This window comes from Nerophis ophidion, linkage group LG21, assembly GCF_033978795.1.
Source record: "Nerophis ophidion isolate RoL-2023_Sa linkage group LG21, RoL_Noph_v1.0, whole genome shotgun sequence".
Taxonomy (NCBI): Eukaryota; Metazoa; Chordata; class Actinopteri; order Syngnathiformes; family Syngnathidae; genus Nerophis; species Nerophis ophidion.
In genome coordinates, this window is record NC_084631.1 from 18,926,080 (window position 1) to 18,948,359 (window position 22,280).

Below are 22,280 nucleotides of genomic sequence, written 5' to 3' on the forward strand. Positions count from 1 at the left end.
AGCATGTAGGTCAGTGTACTGGAGAGCTAAACTGCGCACTGTGGGGAAAAATAACCAATGCATTGCCAGGAAAAGGGTGGACTCTTGATTGTTAGATGCTTGTTAGGGGCGAACACAGAACCTGGTACTTTTGTAGATAGTCCTTTGGTACAGAGTCATGTAAAAGGAAACTGTGCCATGTTTTGATACCTTTTGTTGCACTTTGCATATATACTAAAAGTTAAGCACTCACAGTGGACTCTGCTGGACCGCCTTGAGGTACTGTTATAATTGTCCATGGGTCATGACGTGGACTTTGGTGCGGTTTGTTTTCCCGTGGTGCAAAGCGACTGGACTGGACCCGACGTGAAGGTAATGACATCTTTTAATTAATCTATCAAAAAGTGAAAACAAAAGGCGCTCACAGCGGAGATACAAAACTTGGCTAAGAAAACTAAAATTATTACTATAGCGTAAACTATGGACATGAAAACATGAACTATAAAACTCACTAAACTGTGACTTGAATAAACAAAAAAACTTACGTGGCAAGAAAAGTGCAGCATGAACTGACCTGGACAGAGTACTCAGAGTGTCAAGAGTGCAGAGCATGAATGTTACTGCCTGGCAACTACAGGCTTAAATTGTAGTGACGTGATTAACAACAGGTGTGTGACATGAGGACAGGTGAAAATTATGGGTTGTCATGGAAACAAAACAGGGGGTGAAAAAACAGTGTGGAGAGGTAGGGCCGGCAGTCCGACAGCAGGGCAGGGCTAGCGGAAGGCGGCGAGGAGGCGGGGACGGCGAGCGAGCGGCGAGGCAGGGCGCGCCAGAAAGGACACCGCAGTCAAGATCAGGTGCGTGGATCGAGCACCTGGAGACAATCAAGTAATCCTCTCCCACTGTTTAAAAGGGCGACAGCTGTGAACGTCAGAGAGTGAGGCGGAGAGACGAGAAGGAACCAGAAGGAAGCTGGCGTGGAGCGAGAGAGGAAGAGAGGCAGAGAAGCGGAGAAGAGGAGCTGAAAAGCGACCTGCACTGAGGTTTTATTTGCAAAAAGAAACAAAGTCAACCCTGCTCAACAATGTCCCTATTTGGTGGTCCATGGTGGTCCCGCACGACAGCAAGAGAATGTCACCAACAGGAACTGACAAAATCCAAAAACCAAACAGAACATAGCAAAACTAAACATGATCACCAAGACATGACACCATACCAACAAAGCGAGAAGAAGGCACTTTTGAAAATGGACCATCTTGATGATAATGTTATTCACTGGCATTAGCGCATTTACATGGCGATTTTCACACCTCCGAATTTGGTATTCAAAACCACAACTAAGATTGTCACGGCGCGGGCACTATCCCGCATGTCATCTGCGGCAAGCTCGGTCGGCACTTCCACTGGCAGCACGCCAGGACACGCTCCTGCTCGCTCTGGCCGCATCACGACCACGCGCCGGCAAAGCTGCAGGCAATCACTAATCAGCGCACCTGGGACTAATGAGGGAAGGCAGCATAAAGACCAGCGGACCCGAAGATCCTTTGCTGGAACGTAGTTCACTCTCGCAGTAAGCATTCCGTCTCTAGCTTCCCTTCCTCGTACTTGCTCTGTCATGATCTGTGGCCCAGATCATGTTTTGTTTAGTTATGTTCTGTTAGTTTTGGACTCCATTAGTTCCTGTTTTTGTGCACCCTTGTTTGTTTTAGTTACCATGGCGACCTATTAGTTTCACCTGCCTCATGTGTTCGGTACGCACCTGCTCTAATCAAGAGACTTTTATTTAAGCCTGTCTTTGCCAGTTAATCGGCCTGGCTTCATTGTTTGCGTCACACCTTTTCCAAGTAAATTTTTTTTCCATGCCGTAGCCAATGCAAAGTCTAAGATTTACGTTTGTTAGGCACGCTTGCGTTGTTCTTTTTTGCTGTATGCTGTGGATTGCCTGTATTTTGTTATTTGGGATATTTATATTAAATAAATCTAATCCTACCTTCACGCCTTTGTCCGGAGCCGTCAGTCTTGCATTCCTGGGAGAACAATCCTCGCATAAAGATGTGACCACACAGTGACAGGCTCTCTTTCTCTGTGCTCTTCCCTGTTCCCGTATTTATGTCCACTGTGTCTTCCACAGTACATTCCCTGTCTTCGGTGATCAAATTTTGTATTTCAACCCCCCCTGGATTCCGGGCTGCCTTCCCCGATCCTTGACCCCTGCTTGGACACGGACATCGTTGCTTCTCTCCAGCCCTCGACCGCTTGCCTGCCCACAGACTGCCTTCTCGCCTTGCCCCTTTGGTCTGACGAACATCATCAACATCATACATCCAACGCGCACAGACAACAAACCCTGGTAACATTTACGTGGTTAATTCTACACATCGTCTTGCACCTATCCCTTAAAGTAGCATACACATCCCACACATTCATCAAGAGGTACAATAAACCTGTTGAACTGATTCCTGCCGCGGTGTCGTCTCCTTCCCCCGCCTAACACAACAAAGATGCTGTGTAGGGAAGTGTGTCAGCGCGCCTGCAGGAGCAAAGGTCACCGCCTCTGGCAATGGGTTCGAGGGGCAGAGCACCGTCGCTAGGGGCGGGGCATGTGCGGTACGGCGCGACACCGCTGGCAGGTGATTAGACTTCACAGGTGGTACGTGTTAATCTAATCATCTGTTGTCTTTAACAGTAAGCAGCCGGGAGCGCAGAGAGGGAGAGGATTGGGAGTGATGGCAACGTCACAACATGTCGGAAAAGACTTTGGAAAATCTGTGTAAAAATATTGAAACGTTGTTAAACCGGCACGCTTGGCTTGTGCCGTGTCTACTGTGGAGATGATAGGAAGCGACTTCCACAGTTACAATCAAACAGCAGATATGTAATGAATACAATACTTGCAGTATAAACACTTTGTATTGTGCCACAAAAGACAAGACGCATTCGACTACATGGCAAAGGCGCACCGTAGTCGATGCACTACTGCCATTTACTGTCTTGCAATTGCAACTGCATACTTGCAAATGGGAGTCAGAAGTAAGGTTGTACGGTATACCGGTACTAGTACAGTACCCCGATACTAATAAATCATATTTGATACTATACCGCCTCTAAAAAGTACCGTTTCCAATCCCCCCTTACCTCCTTTTTTTAACTGGCATGGTGGCATGTCTTCGTCACGCCGTGAGATTGCTGGTTTTACGAGCAGGGGAGCATGTTCGGCAGCGCACAATCACAGAGTACTTACAAGCAGACACAGTGTGTAGACAAAAAAGGGAGAACGGACGTATTTTGGCTTAAAAACTGACGATAAAGGTGAAGTTATAACACTGAAACGCCCTCAGGAAGAGGTGCTTTAAGACATGACTAGCCGGCTAAAGTCAATCCGCAGTCTGCAATGTTTGAGCTACTTCTAAATCACTAATCCTCGCCTCCATAGCTACAAATAAAGTACGTTACTTATAAGTATCATCCCTGCAGGACGAGGAATAGCTAAACATGCTTCACTAGACACTTTATCTCAACGGCGTAAGAATGTAAACAAATGCCATGGGTGTATCTACACCTGACATCCACTGTAATGATACCAAGTACACAAGCGTATCTTGTCGATACCACTATGATTACATGGATATTTTTCAACATCACAAAATAATTTTTAGTATGTTATGTTTATAAACTCAGGAAATATGTCCCTGGACACATGAGGACTTAAATTATGCCCATTGTATGAGCCTGTAATTACTTGGTATCGGGTTGATACCCAAATGTGTGGTATCGTGCAAAACTAATGTCAAGTATCAGACATTAGAAGAATAAGTGATTAATACATTTTAACAGAAGTGTAGATAGAACATGTTAAAACGGAAGATAAGCAGGTATTAAAAAATAAATGAAGAAGTAGATTAATAATTCATTTGTTTCCACTTGTCCTTAATAATTTTGACAAAATAATAGAATGTAAAATGACACAATATGTTTCTGCATATGTCAGCAGACTAATTAGGAGCCTCTGTTTGCTTACTTACTAATAAAAAACAACTTGTCTTGTATGTTCGCAATTTTATTTAAGGACAAAATGTTGTGTCACACACACACTCTGTGCTTCCCACTACTGCGGGAGCACACAGAGGCTCCACTGGAAACACCAGACACGCCCCCGCGCTCATCAAGCAGACCCTGCCCGCTCTCCGCCACGGCCGGCGGCATCACACGCCTGACACACCTGACGTTGATGAAAGGCAACAGTATAAAGATGGCCTTTCCTTGCCCTTATGTGGGCCTACCGAGGATGTCGTAGTGGTTCGTGTTGTGGTTTGTGCAGCCCTTTGAGACACTAGTGATTTCGGGCTATATAAGTAAACATTGATTGATGGCAGACACTGACTCAACGATGCCGGAACGTAAACTACTCCTCGTAAGCTGCGTGTCTCTGACTACTTCCTGATCTTGCGCGTTGCCTATTTTCCTTGTGCCCTTTTGTTTCCCTGATCCCTGTTTCTCCTGCTCTTCCCACAGTGCTCGTGTCACCACCGCTCTTTCCCTCCTGGCCCCATTTTGCCTTCCCGGATCCTCGACCTCGTTTTGGACTTTGGACCCGCTCTCCTGCCTTTGACCCCCGCTTGGACTTTGGACTTCCTCTAGCTCAGGGGTCGGCAACCCGCGGCTCCCGTGGCTCTTTGGCTACTCTGATGCGGCTCAGCTGCACAATCGCCGACCCCCCAGATTGTTGCGGGGAGATTCCGGAATTGCGGGGAGATTCCGGAATTCAATGCCTCTCCCGGACAAACGTTTTCCAATTTTCACTCGGACTACAATATTAAGGACGTACCGTTATGATATTACTCTTAACGTCCTCTTGAACGTCATCGCGCCCGCCATCCACGGAATGCTGTTTGCGTCCTCTTGAACGTCATCACGCCCGCCATTCCCGGAATGCTATTCGCGTGCTGACCGGACACATGCATTTCGCTGCTTCTATCGGCACATGTATGAGATTGCAAGGCATACTTGGTGACACAGAGTACACTGACGGTTGTGATATAAACAACTTTAACACTACTACTAATATGCGCCACATTGTGAACCCACACAAAAGAAGAATGACACATTTCGGGAGAAAATCTTCACAGTAACACAATATAAACGCAACACAACAAATACCCAGAATCCTTTGCATCCATGATAGGTCCTGACTATGTTATACACCCCGCGAGCACCAAACCCCTCTCCCCTCCCTGCGTGGTTGAGGTGGGCGGGGTTTGATGCTCCAGGGGTGTATAACATAGTCAGGAGGTGTCATGGATGCAAAGGATTCTGTTGCGTTTATGTTGTGTTACTGTGAGGATTTTCTCCCAAAATATGTTTGTCATTCTTCTTTTGTGTGGGTTCACAATGTGGCGCATATTAGTAGGAGTGTTAAAGTTGTTTATATCACAACCGTCAGTGTACTCTGTGTCACCCAGTATGCCTTCCAGTCGTGTGCGTGCATCTGCAGAAGCCTCTCACAACATGTTGCTGGACTGGCAAGCAGTTTGTACATGTTGTAGAAGGTGTTTAAGGCAATGGCTTCATAGCATGACCACCAGCAGATATTGGCGAGAATAGTTGCGGCTTCCATTGTCTTCCTCATTTTGTGAAACGGGTCGAAATGGCTCTGTGAGTGGTAAAGGTTGCCGACCCCTGCCCTACCTTGTTCCCATCCGGATTTGGACGCTGTTCATCCAACACGCACCTCAACAACCCATCACGGTATTCACATATGATAATTCAACACTTAGCCATTCATGCAGACACATAGTAGCATACACACTCCACGTAATCATCAAGTCTTCAATAAACCTATTGAACTTGACATCCCGGTGCTGTGCTGTCTCCTTCCCCAGTAGAAACATAACACAAAATTGTTGTTCGTTTGCAGTAAGATACATATGTTTAATGGAGGGAAATATTTCTTTTTGTTAAAATAAAGACAATAATGCCATTTTTTGTGGTCCATTTTATTTAGAAAAGTATTGAAAAGTTTCGAATTACATTTCGGCACCAAAATATTGGTATCGGGACAACCCTACTCAGAAGTGTAAGGAAATAAGATATAGCAACTGGACAGCACAGTTATCATCTCACTGTTGAATAAAAAAAACTATATTTTATTATTAAGAAATGTACATTTATTATCACATGAACACATACAAAAGCACTGAAAATCGGAACCGGTATCAATTCACATGCAGCGGAATTCGGTACTGTACGGATTGAAATGTGAAAGGTGTACATCCATGAACAGATCAGACCGTGTTCGGAGGGAGGAACCAAAGATGGCAGCTGAGTCCTCCTCGTGTGATCGGGATCACAGATGGCCGTTTAGTCTCTGAGATTGTTTAACTTGGCCTCGCGCTGTGCCCGCCTCTCCGAGCGCCAACTTCCTCAGGGTGAGTCTCTCTGCATGTTTTGGCAGGCAGTGCCAGGGGGAAAACACTGCATAGAAATTCACCACATGTCCTTCAAAACGGCACACTTGGCCATTTTTTGGGTTTTTTGTTTTGTTTTCGCAGTCTGATGTGTCAGTCCAGGATCTTTGTTTTGATGAACTGGCAGAGGCAGAACGACGCGGTGGTGCAGTGGTTATTGCGCGGCCATAAGCGATGGTGCCACGGTTTGGAGAGTCTCTCAGACGCCACCAGCTTCACGTATGCGGCGCTGTAGGTCATCAGCAGCTGGTATGCTCGAGCCTGGAAAAGAACTAAGTCACTGATCAGAATATGTAGTTTTTCATGACTCAAAATGACTCCTTGTTACTCGCCGACATGCAGGAAAAACATATACCCTGTCATGTCTTGTGATCATGTTCTGTTTAGTTATGTTCTGTTTGTTTTTGACTCTATTAGTTCCTGTTTTTGCGCACCCTGGTTTGTTTTAGTTTCCATGACAAGTCATTAGTTTCACCTGCCTCATTTGTTTGAACTCACGCACCTGTTGTTAATCACGTCACTATTTAAAGGCCTACTGAAACCCGCTACAACCGACCACGCAGTCTGATAGTTTATATATGTCACAGTTAGTTGGTGATGAACCCCATGATGCAGAGAAGGAGGCAGGCATAGGATATGAAAACAGGATTTAATTAAAACTAAACAAGAACAAACAAAAAGCACACACGTGGGCGGAATAACAAACTAAGGGAGCTAGCACTGGAAGCTAGAAAACAAAAAGGAACTTTAGCATGGAAGCTAGTGGATAGCAAACAGAAAAACTGAAAATATCTAATGGCTAACAAGAACAGCTTACCGCTACGACGACCAGGACAAAATGTAGCACGACAGGTAATAGCTGAAAATAATCACAGACACGACAAGAGCAACATATGGCAACGACAAGTCCGAATGACAATACAATGATCCAGCAACTGACACAAGACAAAGCAGGTACAAATAGGAGCGGGCTGATTGGCAACAGGTGTGGCCAGGTGCCAATCAGCCGCAGCTGAGGAGGAACAAGACAGGAAGCTGACAAAATAAGAGCACTAGACAGGAACTAAAGACAGGAGATACTAAACAGAGGAAACCGACAAATGCAGAAGAAAAAACTAAAACATAGACAAACTCTCAGGGGAAAGCCTGACAATATATCAATGATGAAATCTTAACATTTTAACACATGCCAATACGGCCGGTTTAGTTTACTAAATTGCAATTTTAAATTTCCCGCGATGTGTCCTGTTGAAAACGTCATGGGAAGATGACGCTTATGTTGACGCGTGCTTGTGACGTTATTGGTTGTAGCGGACATTTTATCCCAGCACCACTCACGGCTAAAAGTCCTCCGATTTAATCGCATAATTACATAGTATTCTGGACATGTGTGTTGCTGAATCTTTTGCAATTTGTTCAATTAATAATGGATACTACAAAGAAGAATGCATTTGGTGGAAAGCAGTGTATTTCGACCGTCTGTAGCAACACAAACACAACTGGTGTTTCTTTGTTTGTTGTGAAGCTTTATAATGGAACAGAGCGGTCAGGCGAACATGTTTCTCTACCACATGTCAACCGGCAGGTTTCGGTGAGAAAATTGTGCTAATAAGTTGGCTCTTACCGTAAACATGAGCGGAGCTTGTGTCGTTCTTCCTGCAGCAGCTGTCAAAGAGGCAGCTGCGACTTTCTTGGCTCCTCTATGGCTTCACTCAGAGACATTGGCGGTCACCACACCCCTCCGACTTTCAGGTATGACTTTATAATCTCACTAAAACACTAGTAACACAATAATCAGATAAGGGATTTTCCAGAATTATCCTAGTAAATGTGTCTAATAACATCTGAATCGCTCCCACTGCCCTCGTCTTTTTTTTCTTTTTCTAGTCCTTCACTCTCTCTATCCTCATCCACGAATCTTTCATCTTCGCTCCAAGTAATGGGAAAATTCTCGCTTTCTCGGTCGGAATCGCTCGCACTGCTGGTGTCCATGATTGTAATCAATGTGCGGATGTGAGGAGCCCTCACACCCGTGACGTCACGTCCACATCGGCTTCTACTTCTGGTACAGGCAAGGCTTTTTTATTAGCGACCAAAAGTTGCGAACTTTATCGTCGATGTTCTCTACTAAATCCTTTCAGCAAAAATCTGGCAATATCGTGAAATAATCAAGTATGACACATAGAATGGACCTGCTATCCCCGTTTAAATAAGAAAATCTCATTTCAGTAGACCTTTAAGCCTGTCATTTTCTGTTGGTCGTTCTGGTGTCACCACACTTGTTTTTACTGTGTCCATGCCATAGTTCGTACTGATGTTCATTGTTCATGCTGCCTTGCTCATGTCACATTAAGTGTTGTTTGTTTATGTTCATAGTTCATGTTTAAGTATTAGTTTTGTTCCCTGCGTTAAGTTTTGTGCCTCCACTGTGAGTGCCTTTTGTTTGTAGCTTTTGAGTTAAGATTAAAATCATGTATTTACCTTCACGCCATGTCCCGTCACCTTCCTTTACATTCCAGGAAAACAAACCCCACCACAGTCTGTTTTGACAAACCCACGCTAAATTTGACACATGAACCGGTTCGTTTTAATGAAAAATCAGTCGCTTTTATGGGCCTTGTAAATCTCTCTAAATAAACTCAATTTACGTTTTGTTTTTTTTCAACGAAATACCTGATTACACACAAAATGTTCAGTGGGCCAACTTGGGCTACTTTGTTTCATTTTTGTACAAGATTCCTGTAGCAAAAGTCTGATTAACAGGACTGAAGGAAACATAAGTAAGCTTTTAGCACATATAGCAACATGGCATTTTTTCTACAAAATCCAAAACCATTTGTGTAAATGGTAAATAAAAACAGAACATAATGATTTGCTAATCCTTTTCAACCTATATTCAATCGAATAGACTGCAAAGACAAGATACTTAACGTTCGAACTGGAAAACTTTGTTATTTTTTGCAGATATTAGCTCATTTGGAAATTTGGTGCCTGCACCATGTTTCAAAAAAGCTGGCATAATTGGCAAAAACGACTGAGAAAGTGGAGGAATAGTCATCAAACACTTATTTGGAACATCCCACAGGTGTGCAGGTTAATTGGGAACAGGTGGGTGCCATGATTGGGTATAAAAAGCAGCTTCCATGAAATGCTCAGTCATTCAAAAACAAGGATGGGGCGAGGGTCACCGTTTTGTGAACAAATGCATAAGAACAAATTGTTTAAAAACAACATTTCTCAACCAGCTATTGCATGGAATTTAGGGATTTCACTGTCTACGGTCCAAAAAAAAAAGAAATCTCTTCATGTTGTGATCTGTGTGTCTGTGTTTGGATTTGTGAGTGTGTGTAAAAACAATCTGTATGGAGACGTGTAAAAAAAAAGTTTGATAAAAGTAAAAAATATGATATGAAATGAAAAGATGCACGAATGGAGGGAAACAAAGAAAACGTGTGAGGTCACACTCTCTCCTTTTGTGAAGTGTTTGATGGAGTTGAGGTCAAAGGTGGTGAAAAAGCGTGTCTCTTACCTGAGCAGATAAGTCTGCATGGGGTACGAGGCTGTAGTTGGCAGTGACTCTGGCGCCCTTCCTCTGGTGGGAAGTAGAAGCGCAGCCCGTGTCCTCGTTTCTCAGCAGAGGCCTCTGCTCTCCTGAAGCCTGCTCCACATCCGAGTCTGCCACTTCTTCAGGGTCGCCCACCTCGGTCACCAGGACCAGATAGGACATCTTCTTCAATATGTTCTGGCAGAAAAAAAAAAAGACCGGCGTTGTCTAAAATGCACTTTTATTCAGCCCGGAGAGGAATGTTGAATCATGTTTTCTGTAGCCAAGAGGACAAAGTATGCTCGAACTCACCCGGGAGTAAATGCCTGCTGAAGCGTGTTCCTCTAACGTTTCAGTCAACGTTGTCAAACAATGGGCCATGTCCCAATACACAAAGTACAACTGCAATATAAGAACCATATCTTAATATTGTTATTTTCCAATAAAGTATTACTAGTGATATAGTCTGCATTTATTCACACAGTGCAATATTTCTGTCAGTATAACCCAGGGGTGTCAAATTCATTTTAGATCCGGGGCCACACGGAGAAAAATTTACTCCCAAATGGGCCGGACTGGTAAAATCACAGCACGATAACTTAAAAATAAAGACAACTTCAGATTCTTTTCTTTGTTTAAAAATAGAACAAGCACATTCTGAAATTGTACAAAACATAATGTTGGTGGGGTTTTTTGACGCTTACATTTTGCTGTTAATAGTATTCTATCTTTATTTGTCGTTATTTATACTTTCTGGATAAATGATGGGATAATGTCAATCAGTCAGTCAAATCAAGATAAAATCAAATTAAAGTATGTTATTTATGGCGTTTGACCATTTTCCTCGACTGATGTACTAACATCGTCATCTACAAAGAATTGCTATTGCGACATCCAGTGGACACATTTAGGACAGCTGTTTCTTTCATTAAAACATTTCAGGTTAATTTGTATACTTAGCTAACTCATCCCGATGGCCTGATCCATCCCTCGGGCCATACGTTTGACACCTCTGGTACAACCCAACTTATCAAATCCCTGTTCTTCTTATTTCTAAAGAGTCGACCTTGACTTCCACGGCCGAGCGCTTATGTTGACATTAAATGTGAAAGAGTCTGTTTATGTCGACATGTGTTGTAGTATTGTCAACATCATCAGCAACATGACTACTACCTAGTTACACTGCGTTAAAAGGTGCACACTTAGACTTCTTGTTTTATGCCATTACTTCTTTGTCTCATTTTGTCCACCAACTATTTTATACTGTGCGTGAAGGCACAAGGGTGAGCTTTGTCGACGTTATTGACTTGTTGGAGTTCTAATCAAGGTATATTTGGTCAGTGCATGATTGCAAGCTAACTGATGCGAACATGTTATTTAGGCTAGCTGTTTGTACATATTCCATTATTATGCCTCATTTGTGTCAGACCGTGGATTACTTTGCAGCTTGCTGCGAGAATTGTTTTCCCGGGATGCAAACGAACTTGACTGGACATGGCGTGCAGGTAAAAACATGATTTAATCTTATCTCAAAAGCTACAAAAGGGTACAAACAAAAGGCGCTCACAGTGGAGGTAGGAAACGTGCCGCAGGAAACAAAAACGTAAAATCACAGCCTGAACTATGGTCAGGAACAAAAACACTTTCGATGACGTGAGCAGAGCAGCATGAACTATGAACAAGAATAAACAGATCATGATAATGTCAAGAGTACTAACAATGTCAATGTCGCCAGGCCGACTACCTGGCAACTATAGGCTTAAATAGTCTCTCCCTGATTAGCGACAGGTGCGTGAGTCCAAATGAGTCAGGTGAAACCAATGAGTCGTCATGGTGACAAAACAAACCAGGAAGTTCAAACAGGGACTAAAAGAGTCCAAAAACCAACAGAACATAACAAAAAAAAAACAGGACCACAGAACTTGACAGTTTGTAGGTATATTTAAATTCCTTTACCTATGTCCTCTGTGTATTTAGTTTATTTTTCCATGTTTCATGACACACTATCTATGTGTAATTTTGGCTGCATTTGTGATAGTTGTTAATTTGCCATATTGTTCCAGACCACAGCAAATGTTTACCCATCTTGCAAAAATTGTAATACATCCATTAGAAAAAGACGGCCTGCCGTTTCCTTTCATTTGGACACAGACATCTTTATACCTTTTGGCCATTCTAAAACAGTCATTTCCAGGAGTTATCTCACCGTCTGAGAAGTTTTCCAATGTTGTAAAAATGTGTCGAATAAATATTTCAACATTTCTGTCAATGAAGATTTGCATCAGGCTGCAACACATAGTCATTTTGATAGTAGGCTAGTACAGCTACTATAGACACTTATATCATGTGTTGACTTAATTATATATACTGTAGAAGACTTTTAATTTTTTTTGTGGCTCCAGACAGATTTGTTTTTTTGTATTTATGGTCCAATATGGCTCTTTCAACATTTTGGGTTGCCGACCACCGTCTTAGGCTGAGGAAAATAGTCGAATACAAAATAAAGGCAACGGCACAGATTTGGTGGAACATAACCCTTATTGGGATAGGCTTCAGCTAAACCGCACCCTTTCTACGCAGTTTTCAACAAAAAACAAATGAATGAAGAAATGAACCTGCATGCTTCCTCTGCAGGTGTGCACCCAGTCGGCCACGGCCACCAGCAGATTGTGCTTGACCATCCTCTCGTTCACCTGGATGAGCCGCACGTCCAAGTTCACGTTGATCTGACACACATTTGGAAACCGGTTCTTACCAACGTCCCACTTTGAGTGCGATATAAAAACCTAATTTGTCATTATTGCCACTGTTGTACCTCTTTCTTACTCTGGTTGAGAGCGTAGATGATGGCGGTGGTGAGGAAGATGGAGATGAGACTGACACAGAGACACAGGATCCAGTAGTCGGCGAGGCTCATGTAGAGGCGCAGCGTGGAGAAGACCGCGCACCACAACACCAAATACAGAAACTGCGGCAAGGATGCACGGAAAAGACAGTTTCACCATGAATCAATTACCTGTGTGGAAGTTGCCCCGCCCTCTCCCACTTCCCTACCTTGTCCAAATCTCCCCAAACTTGCCCCAATCATTTGTGCTGCAATTGATTCTAAAATACATTTGTCCACATCAACCCAAATATGGTCCATTTGTTTAATCTATAATAGTTTTTTTTAGTTATTCACGCTCCGACTGAACGCAGCTCAGATAGGCTCCAGCGCCCTTGTGACCCCAAAAGGGACAAGCGGTAGGAAATGGATGGATGGATGGACGTTTCAGTATGCATAACCAGACCCCGCACCTTGTCAAAACCTCCCCAAACCAGTTCCTATCGTTTTTGCTATGTTTGTGCTGGTTTATGCTCCAAAAACTTTTGGTCTAACTGTTATATGTCATGGTCTGTAGCCCGGATCATGTTTTCTTTAGTTAAAGGCCTACTGAAATGAGATTTTCTTATTCAAACGGGGATAGCAGGTCCATTCTATGTGTCATACTTGATCAGTTCGCGATATTACCATATTTTTGCTGAAAGGATTTAGTAGAGAACACCGACGATAAAGTTCGCAACTTTTGGTCGCTAATAAAAAAGCCCTGCCTTTACCGGAAGTAGCAGACGATGACGTCACCGGTGTGAGGGCTCCTCACATCCTCACATTGTTTATAATGTGAGCCTCCAGCATCAAGAGCTATTCGGGCCTAGAAAGCGACAATTTCCCCATTACTTTGAGCGAGGATGAAAGATTTGTGGATGAGGATATTGATAGAGAAGGACTAGAAAAAAAAAAAAAGGCGATTGGGAGCGATTTAGTTGTTTTTAGACACATTTACTAGGATAATTCTGGGAAATCCCTTATCTTTCGATTGTGTTGCTAGTGTTTTAGTGAGTTAAATAGTACCTGATAGTTGGAGGGGTGTGTCCACGGGTGTGATGACGCCAGTCTCTGAGGGAAGTCGACGGCACCTGCATGGACGGCGCAAGCTCCGTTGATCTCCGATAAGAGGCGACATTTTACCACAATTTTCTCACTGAAACCTGCCGATTGACAAGTGGTCGGGATCCATGTTCGCTTGACCGCTCTGATCCATAGTAAAGCTTCACCTCCAGGAATTTTAAACAAGGAAACACCGTGTGTTTGTGTGGCTAAAGGCTAAAGATTCCCACCTCCATCTTTCTACTTTGACTTCTCCATTATTAATTGAACAAATTGCAAAAGATTCAGCAACACAGATGTCCAAAATACTGTGTAATTGCGCGATGAAAAGAGACGACTTTTAGCCGCAAGTGGTGCTGGCTAATATGTCCCCTCCAACCAATAACGTCACAAACACGCGTCATCATTCCGCGATGTTTTCAACAGGAAATTCCGCTGGAAATTTAAAATTGTAATTTAGTAAACTAAACTGGCCGTATTGGCATGCGTTGCAAAGTTAATATTTAATCATTGATATATAAACTATCAGACTGCGTGGTCGGTAGTAGTGGGTTTCAGTAGGCCTTTAAAGACTCCTTTAGTTCTGTTTCAGCACTCCTGGGTTTGTGTTTTCTTGGTTGCCATGGGTGCTGATTATTTTACATATGCCTATGATTAGTGTTCGGGACACTCACCAGCTACCGGGCACTAATCAGAGAGCTATTTATTCATACTTTTCGCCGCACTCAGTCTGGCTGTCTTGTTTGCTTCACGCAGTTACTGTCAATACGTGGACTTTGGGGTTTGTTTTCCCGGAATGCAAAGGAAAGTTGGAGCGGACAAGGCGTGAAGGTAAGGACATATTTATTTATTACTATAAAAAAAGGGAACAAAAGGCGCGCGCAAGGCGGAAGTACAAAAACTTGGCTAATGAAAAAAAACTTGCACAAAGGCAGAAACTAAGAACATGAAGCAAAACTTGTTAACTGTGACATTTAAAAACAAAACTTACGTGGCATGGCAAGAATCATAACTATAAACAGGCATGAGTATCAGAAGAAGCATGGCATGAAGTGAGCAGTGGTAATTTTGCCGGGCTGACTTCCTGGCAACTATCGGTTTAAATAATAGTGACAGGATTAGAGAAAACAGGTGCGTGACTCAAAATGTGAAACAGGTGAAACTAACGGTTGCTACGGTGACAAAAGCAGGAAGTGAGTGTCCAAAAACCAAAGAGAACATGACTTCAACAAAACATGATCACAGACATGACAGTTATGTTGAATATCTTTTTGATTCCAGCGCTAAGTTTCGCCATTTGTTTGCCTGTTTCTATACTAAACTTTGCCATAGCTTCCCAGGCAATTGGCAAATAAATAATTCTCCTACCTGTACACTGCCTCTGGAGTTCCGTCTGCATCCTGGGAAAACGATCCGCGCATTAACATTATAGTCATTAACGTTATATTAATGAGACAACGAGTCATTAGTCATTAACATTATTTTAACACCCGCCATAACATTATAGTTTTTAAGTTATTATCATTTTGAATTGAATTAAATTGAAGTATTAATTTCAAACCTGCACAGTACAAAAACATATTTTTTTTCCGTTTTGTGGTCTGTTATTAACGTGTAATTAATCATAACTAAACCCCTCCTCCCGCTCCCTCAACTATGTCCAAATCTCCCCTAACGATACCCAATCATTTGTTCTGTTTGTGCTTCAAGCATTTTTGTTCCAACTATGTTATTATGAATTAGAACTAATACCTATGTGTTTAAAGTGTAATTAGTGTGTTATGTTTGTAATGCTACTTAATTTGGTTCATCTATTATAGTTTGTAAGTTATGAACGTTTAAAGTTCTATGTTATTAATGTGTAATTAATCATAACAAGACCTCTCCTCCTCAAAATTGCCCCAAACTAGTCCCAATCGTTTATGCTACGTTTATGCTGCAAAAACTTTTGGTCTACATGTTATAGTTTTTAAGTTAGTACCATTTTATGTTATTAATGTGTAATTGATCTATCATTAATCATAACTAGACCTCCAACTGTTTTAAAATCTCCCCAAACTAGTCCCAATCGTTTGTGCTCATTTATGCTGCAGACATTTTTGGTGTAGTTTTTAAAATATTTTCGTTTTATGGATTTGTGTTATTAACTGTAATTAATGTGCTATGTTTGGTCTAACTGTTATAGATTTTAAGTTATTAACGTGTTATTAATCATAACTAGACCTCTCCTCCCGCTCCCCCAACTATGTCAAAACTTCCCCAAACTAGTCCCAATCGTTTATGCTACGTTTGTGCTCGTTTATGCTGCAAAAACCTTTGTTCTACCTATCATTGTTTTTAAGTTATTAAGATTTTCTGTTATTAATGTGTAATTATTTATTTAAAATTTTCCTAACTAGTCCCAATCGTTTGTGCTGGTGTGTGCTGCAAACATTTTTGGTCCAACCATTATAGTTTTTAAGTTATTAACAAATTATAATTCATTACCAGCCTGCCTACCTATGTTATTAACGTGTAATTAGTGTGCTGTGTTTGTACCTCAAATCAATTTGGTCTAACTACTAAAGTTTGTAAGTTATTAACGATTTAAGGTTTTATGTTAGTAATCATTAATAACATAAAACATTGAAAAAAAACAACCTTAATCATAACTACACCCCCTCTCCCCCCGCTCCCCCAACTATGTCGAAATCTCCTACGTTTATCCTGCAAAAAACTTTTGGTCGACATATTGTAGTTTTTAAGTTAGTACCATTTTATGTTATTAATGTGTAATTCATGTATTATTAATTATAACTCGACCTCCAACTGTTTTAAAATCTCCCCAAACTAGTCCCAATCGTTTGTGCTTGTTTATGCTGTAAAAAATGTTTTGGTCTAACTATTCCATATTTTAAATTAGTGCCATTGAAAGTTATTAATGTGTAATAATGTATTATTAATCATATCTAGACCCCCCCCCCCACCCTCCAAAACTTAAAATCTCCCCAAACTAGTCCCAATAGTTTCAGCTAGTATGTGCTGCAGACATTTTTAATGTAACTATTATAGTTTTTAAGGGATTATGGTTTATTACATTTATTAACATGTAATAAATGTGCTATGTTTGTGCTGCAAAAAAATTTGGTCCAACTATTATAGTTTTTAAGCTATTAACGTGTTATTAATCATAACTAGACCCCCCCTCCTCCGGCTCCCCCAACTATGTCAACATTTTCCTAAACTAGTCCCAATCGTTTATGCCACGTTTATACTGTAAAAAACTTTTGGTCAAGCCTTCCGTCCGATTGTAGCTGAGATAGGCGCCAGCGCCCCCCGCGACCCCAAAAGGGAATAAGCGGTAGAAAATGGATGGATGGATGGATTATAGTTTTTAAGTTAGTACCATTTTATGTTGTTAATGTGTAGTTAACGTATTATTAATCATAACTACACCATCCATCCATCTTCTTCCACTTATCCGAGGTCGGGTCGCGGGGGCAGCAGCCTAAGCAGGGAAACCCAGACTTCCCTCTCCCCAGCCACTTCGTCTAGCTCTTCCCGGGGGATCCCGAGGCGTTCCCAGGGGAGCCGGGAGACATAGTCTTCCCAACATGTCCTGGGTCTTCCCTGTGGCCTCCTACAGGTTGGACGTGCCCTAAACACCTCCCTAGGGAGGCGTTTGGGTGGCATCCTGACCAGATGCCCGAACCACCTCATCCGGCTCCTCTCTATGCGGAGGAGCAGCGGCTTTACTTTGAGCTCCTCCCGCATGACAGAGCTTCTCACCTTATCTCCACACGGCGGAGATAACTTCTTAAAGAGATGGACCACCACCCCGGTCTGCCAATCCAGAAGTACCGCCCCTGATGTCCACGCGATGCTGCCGAGTCTTGTCAACCAAGACAGCTCCACAGCATTCAGAGCCTTAAGGAACTGCGGGCGGATCTCATCCACCTCCGGGGCCTTGCCACCGAGGAGCTTTTTAACTACCTCAGCCCCACTAAACCTCCAACTGTTTTAAAATCCCCCCCCCCCAAACTAGTCCCAATCGTTTGTGCTTGTTTATGCTGCAAAAACTTTCAGTTTTACTACTACAGTTTTTGAATTAGTGCCATTGTATGTTATTAACGTGTAATTAATGTATTATTAATCATATCGAGACCCCCCCCCCCGAAAAACAAAAATAAAATGTTTTAAAATCTTCTCAAACTAGTCCCAATTGTTTGTGCTTGTTTATGCAGCAAACATTTTTGTTCTAACTATTTCAGTTTTTAAATTATTGCCATTGTATTTTATTAACATGTAATTAATGTATTACTAATCATATCTAGACCCCTGTCCCCCAAAACTGTTTTAAAATCTCCCCAAACTTGTCACAGTCGTTACAGCTAGTGTGTGCTGCAGACATTTTTGATGTAACTAATATAATTTTTAAGTTATTATGGTTTTATGTTATTAACAGTTATTAACATGCAATAAATGTGCTATGTTTGTGCTGCAAACAAATTTGGTCCAACTATTATAGCTTTTAAGTTATTAATGTGTTATTAATCATAACTAGATGGCTGGGACAAGTCTGGGGAGATCTAAACACGGTTGGAGGGATGGTTATGAAAAATAAAGCGTCAATGAAACGTTTAAAGGCCTACTGAAACCCACCATTACCCACCACGCAGTCTGATAGTTTATATATCAATGATGAAATATTAACATTGCAACACATGCCAATACGGCCTTTTTAGTTTACTAAATTGCCATTTTAAATTTCCCGGGAGTTTCTTGTTGAAAACGTCGCGGAATGATAACGTGTATGCGTGACGTCACGGACTATAGGGAAATATTAGCGCTGCGCACACACACACAGCTAAAAGTCGTCCGCTTTAACCGCATAGTTACACAGTATTTTGAACATATGTGTTGCTGAATCTTTTGCAATTTGTTTAATTAATAATGGAGAAGTCAAAGTAAAAAGATGGAGTTGGGAAGCGTTAGCCTTTAGCCACACAAACACACGGTGATTCCTTGTTTAAAATTCCCGGAGCTAAAACTTTCCTATGGATCAGAGTGCGGTCAAGCCAACATGGATCCCGACCAAATGTCAACTAGCAGTTTTCGGTGAGAAAATTGTGGTAAAAAGTCGCCACTTACCGGAGATCAGCTGAGCTTGTGCCGTTCATACAGCTGCCGTCGACTTCCCTCATACACTGGCCTCAAGACACCCATGGACACACCCCTCCGACTATCAGGTACTATTAAACTCACTAAAACACTAGCAACACAATAGAAAGATAAGGGATTTCCAAGAATTATCCTAGTAAATGTGTCTAAAAACATCTGAATCAGTTCCAAAGCAATCGCCTTTTTTTTTTTAAACTTGATTTTTTTTTTTTCTAGCCCTATGCTATCAATATCGTCAAACACAAATCTTTCATCTACGCTCAAATTAATGGGGAAATTGTCGTTTTCTCGGTCCGAATAGCTGTTTTTGTTGGAGGCTCCCATTAAAAACAATGTGAGGATGTGAGGAGCCCTCACACAGGTGACTTCCAGTAAAGGTAAGGCTTTTCTATTAGCGACCAAAAGTTGCAAACTTTATTGTGAATGTTCTCTACTAAATCCTTTTAGCAAAAATATGGCAATATCGCGAAATGATCAAGTATGACACATAGAATGGACCTGCTATCCCCGTTTAAATAAGAAAATCTCATTTCAGTAGGCCTTTAAATAATAAAAAAAAACCATTAATAACTTGATAACGGCACAAACACAATGTCTTGCAGCACAAACAATTGGGACAAGTCTGGGGAGATTTGGACAAGATGGTGGGGGGGAGGGTACTTTTTTATTCAATGTTAATATTTACAAAATAAGAAAATAAAAGCAATATAAAAAGATCAACAAATGCAAGTCGGCCATCTTTACCGGCGCCACCATGACCTGGAACAAGGCGGAGTTGAAAATCATGTATCTTCTGACCGAAGGAACATCCAGGGCTGTTCTCAGCGGCGCTTCCATGTCTGCCACCGGAATCTAACACCATCAGGGACGAAACAAAATAAACAACAAAACTGAAATATGTCAGCGCTACATGAGTAAGGAGTAAAAAAGTCAATGTACAAATGTCACCTGGAAGCCGTTGGTCTCCAGCGTGGCGCTGCACGAAGCCAGGTCAAAGCTGGGGTTTAGGAGCGAATAGCTGGGCATCGTCAACACACACTGACCTGAGAGCAGGAGACACGTGTGTGTGTGTGTGTGTGTGTGTGTGTGTGTGTGTGTGTGTGTGTGTGTGTGTGTCAGTAGCAAGGTTTTGATTGATTGATTGAGACTTTTTTTAGTAGATTGCACAGTACAGTACATATTCCGTACAATTGACCACTAAATGGTAACACCCCAATAAGTTTTTCAACTTGTTTAAGTCAGGGTCCACGTTAATCAATTAATCACGTTAATCAATTCATGGTATACACTAGTAATGGGTAATGGGTAAAGTGACACATTGGCATTGGTGTGCCGTCAGGGCCAGGAAGGCCTTCTCTGCTGGCCTAACAAAACCAGAAATCATGATTAAAGATACACTTTTTTTTTATTTACTTTCCCTAAAATATCTAAAATTGATCATATTCTCTTTATGTCATATTATGCTCCTTCCAGTGCTGTTTTTTTAGTTTTAGTTTGTATCCAATCAGAATTCACCTAGCTTGTGTAACCATGCTGTACCAAAACTGCCCGGCGCCTTCAGAATCCACAATGCGGGCGTCTGTGCACTATAAGTGAACGGGGACATAGAGTTGATAGACAGTTGCGATAGCCAATCAGATCACAAGTTGTTGTCAGTAAGGCCTACTAGATGGCCTCACGTTGAAAGTGACATTTAGGCATCCTGTGATTGGATACTCATTGTGTGAATTTGTGAATTATATTTATATAGCGCTTTTCTCTAGTGACTCAAAGCGCTTTACATAGTGAAACCCAATACCTCAGTTACATTTAAACCAGTGTGGGTGGCACTGGGAGCAGGTGGGTAAAGTGTCTTGCCCAAGGACACAACGGCATTGACTAGGATGGCGGGAGCGGGAATCGAACCTGCAACCCTCAAGTTGCTGGCACGGCCGCTCAACCAACCGAGCTAAACCGCCCCATTGGGACCGTTAGCTGATGAATTAGACATCACATAGAGTTGAGAGACAGTTGCGATAACCAATCAGATCACAAGTTGTTGACAGTTGCTGTTCTGTTACAACTAAAAGTTGTAAACTCTTGTTGTTAAAGTGTGTCATGCTTGTCATTTAATTAACATTGCTACATGTGTATTTGTCGCCATCATGTGGTCAGGGCAGTTAATACATCTTTGAGAAGTGTGTACTTTGAATCAAACTTTATAGACTGGAAGTTCCATAAGCCAAGCAGAGAAATTTACGATATATGTTTTCATTGCTGATACTGTTGTGATCCGCTACTCGGATCTTCACAGGTTGTTGTTTTGTTCTCTTGTTTTGTATATACTCTCTGTACAAGCGAACAAAACAACAACCTGTGAAGATCGAGTAGCGGAACGCAACAGATGCGTTTTAATTGATTTTTAATCGCGCCAAAAAATAACCCGTTTTGTACACTGTTGATGTGATTCATTGTAGAGTAGTGCGTACATGTGTTCCTGTATAGTATTTCTCCAGAAATGATCAAGTGGTGAAATCAATGATGGTATTTTGAGAGGTAATCATTGAATTCGGAGATCACTGAAGGCCTAGGTGGGAAACGCACAGCCCGCCACTGCACATCGGTGAGTGTATGGCACACTCACTGGTTGTATTGACATTGCACAGTGTTTATAATGGTCATTTGCCATCTGCTGGATTAAGAAATTCACTACATTTTACCTGCAACTAATAGTTTCTCAGTTATTGATAGAATAGAATAGAATAGAATAGAATAGAATAGAATAGAATAGAATGGACTTTATTGTCATTATATTTTCATGTAACGAGATTAAAGACTCCAACTTAAGGTGCGGTAGTGGAAACAAATATGGGGTAAAATAAATAACACAAGAGGTAATAAAGGAAAAACTAACAATTGAAATCAACAGACTACTATCCAATAAAAATAACAAGCAATCCTGTACAATATACAAAACAGTATAGAAGTACAAAATACTGTACAATATACAGAACGAGACAAGAGTACCGAAGTAATAAATAACAATCAGTGTCAGACGTACTGCACTCGAAGGGTGGTATTGCACAGTAGGGTATTAGGGCATGATATTGTATAGGGGTGAATTATTATTATTATTATTATAAGTTAGAGTTCAACATGGTGACAGCTTTGGGAAAGAAGCTGTCTCTGAGCCTGTTTGTTCTGTCTCTGATCCACCTGTCGC

General features: G+C 41.8%; 1 protein-coding gene across 1 annotated transcript in view; it reads right to left on the reverse strand.

The window, feature by feature from the left end:
- Positions 1 to 5,956: 5,956 nt before the first annotated feature.
- Positions 5,957 to 22,280, reverse strand: part of tmem268 (transmembrane protein 268) — a 28,143-nt gene continuing 11,819 nt past the window's right edge. Inside the window, exons 3-9 of the mRNA XM_061882088.1 lie at positions 20,027 to 20,121; positions 19,823 to 19,930; positions 12,806 to 12,958; positions 12,606 to 12,716; positions 10,303 to 10,392; positions 9,976 to 10,188; positions 5,957 to 6,707 (exon numbers count right to left, since the gene is read on the reverse strand). Coding sequence (XP_061738072.1) covers positions 6,540 to 6,707; positions 9,976 to 10,188; positions 10,303 to 10,392; positions 12,606 to 12,716; positions 12,806 to 12,958; positions 19,823 to 19,930; positions 20,027 to 20,121 — 938 coding nt within the window. The 3' untranslated portion in view covers positions 5,957 to 6,539. The remainder of the gene's footprint in view (positions 6,708 to 9,975; positions 10,189 to 10,302; positions 10,393 to 12,605; positions 12,717 to 12,805; positions 12,959 to 19,822; positions 19,931 to 20,026; positions 20,122 to 22,280) is intronic.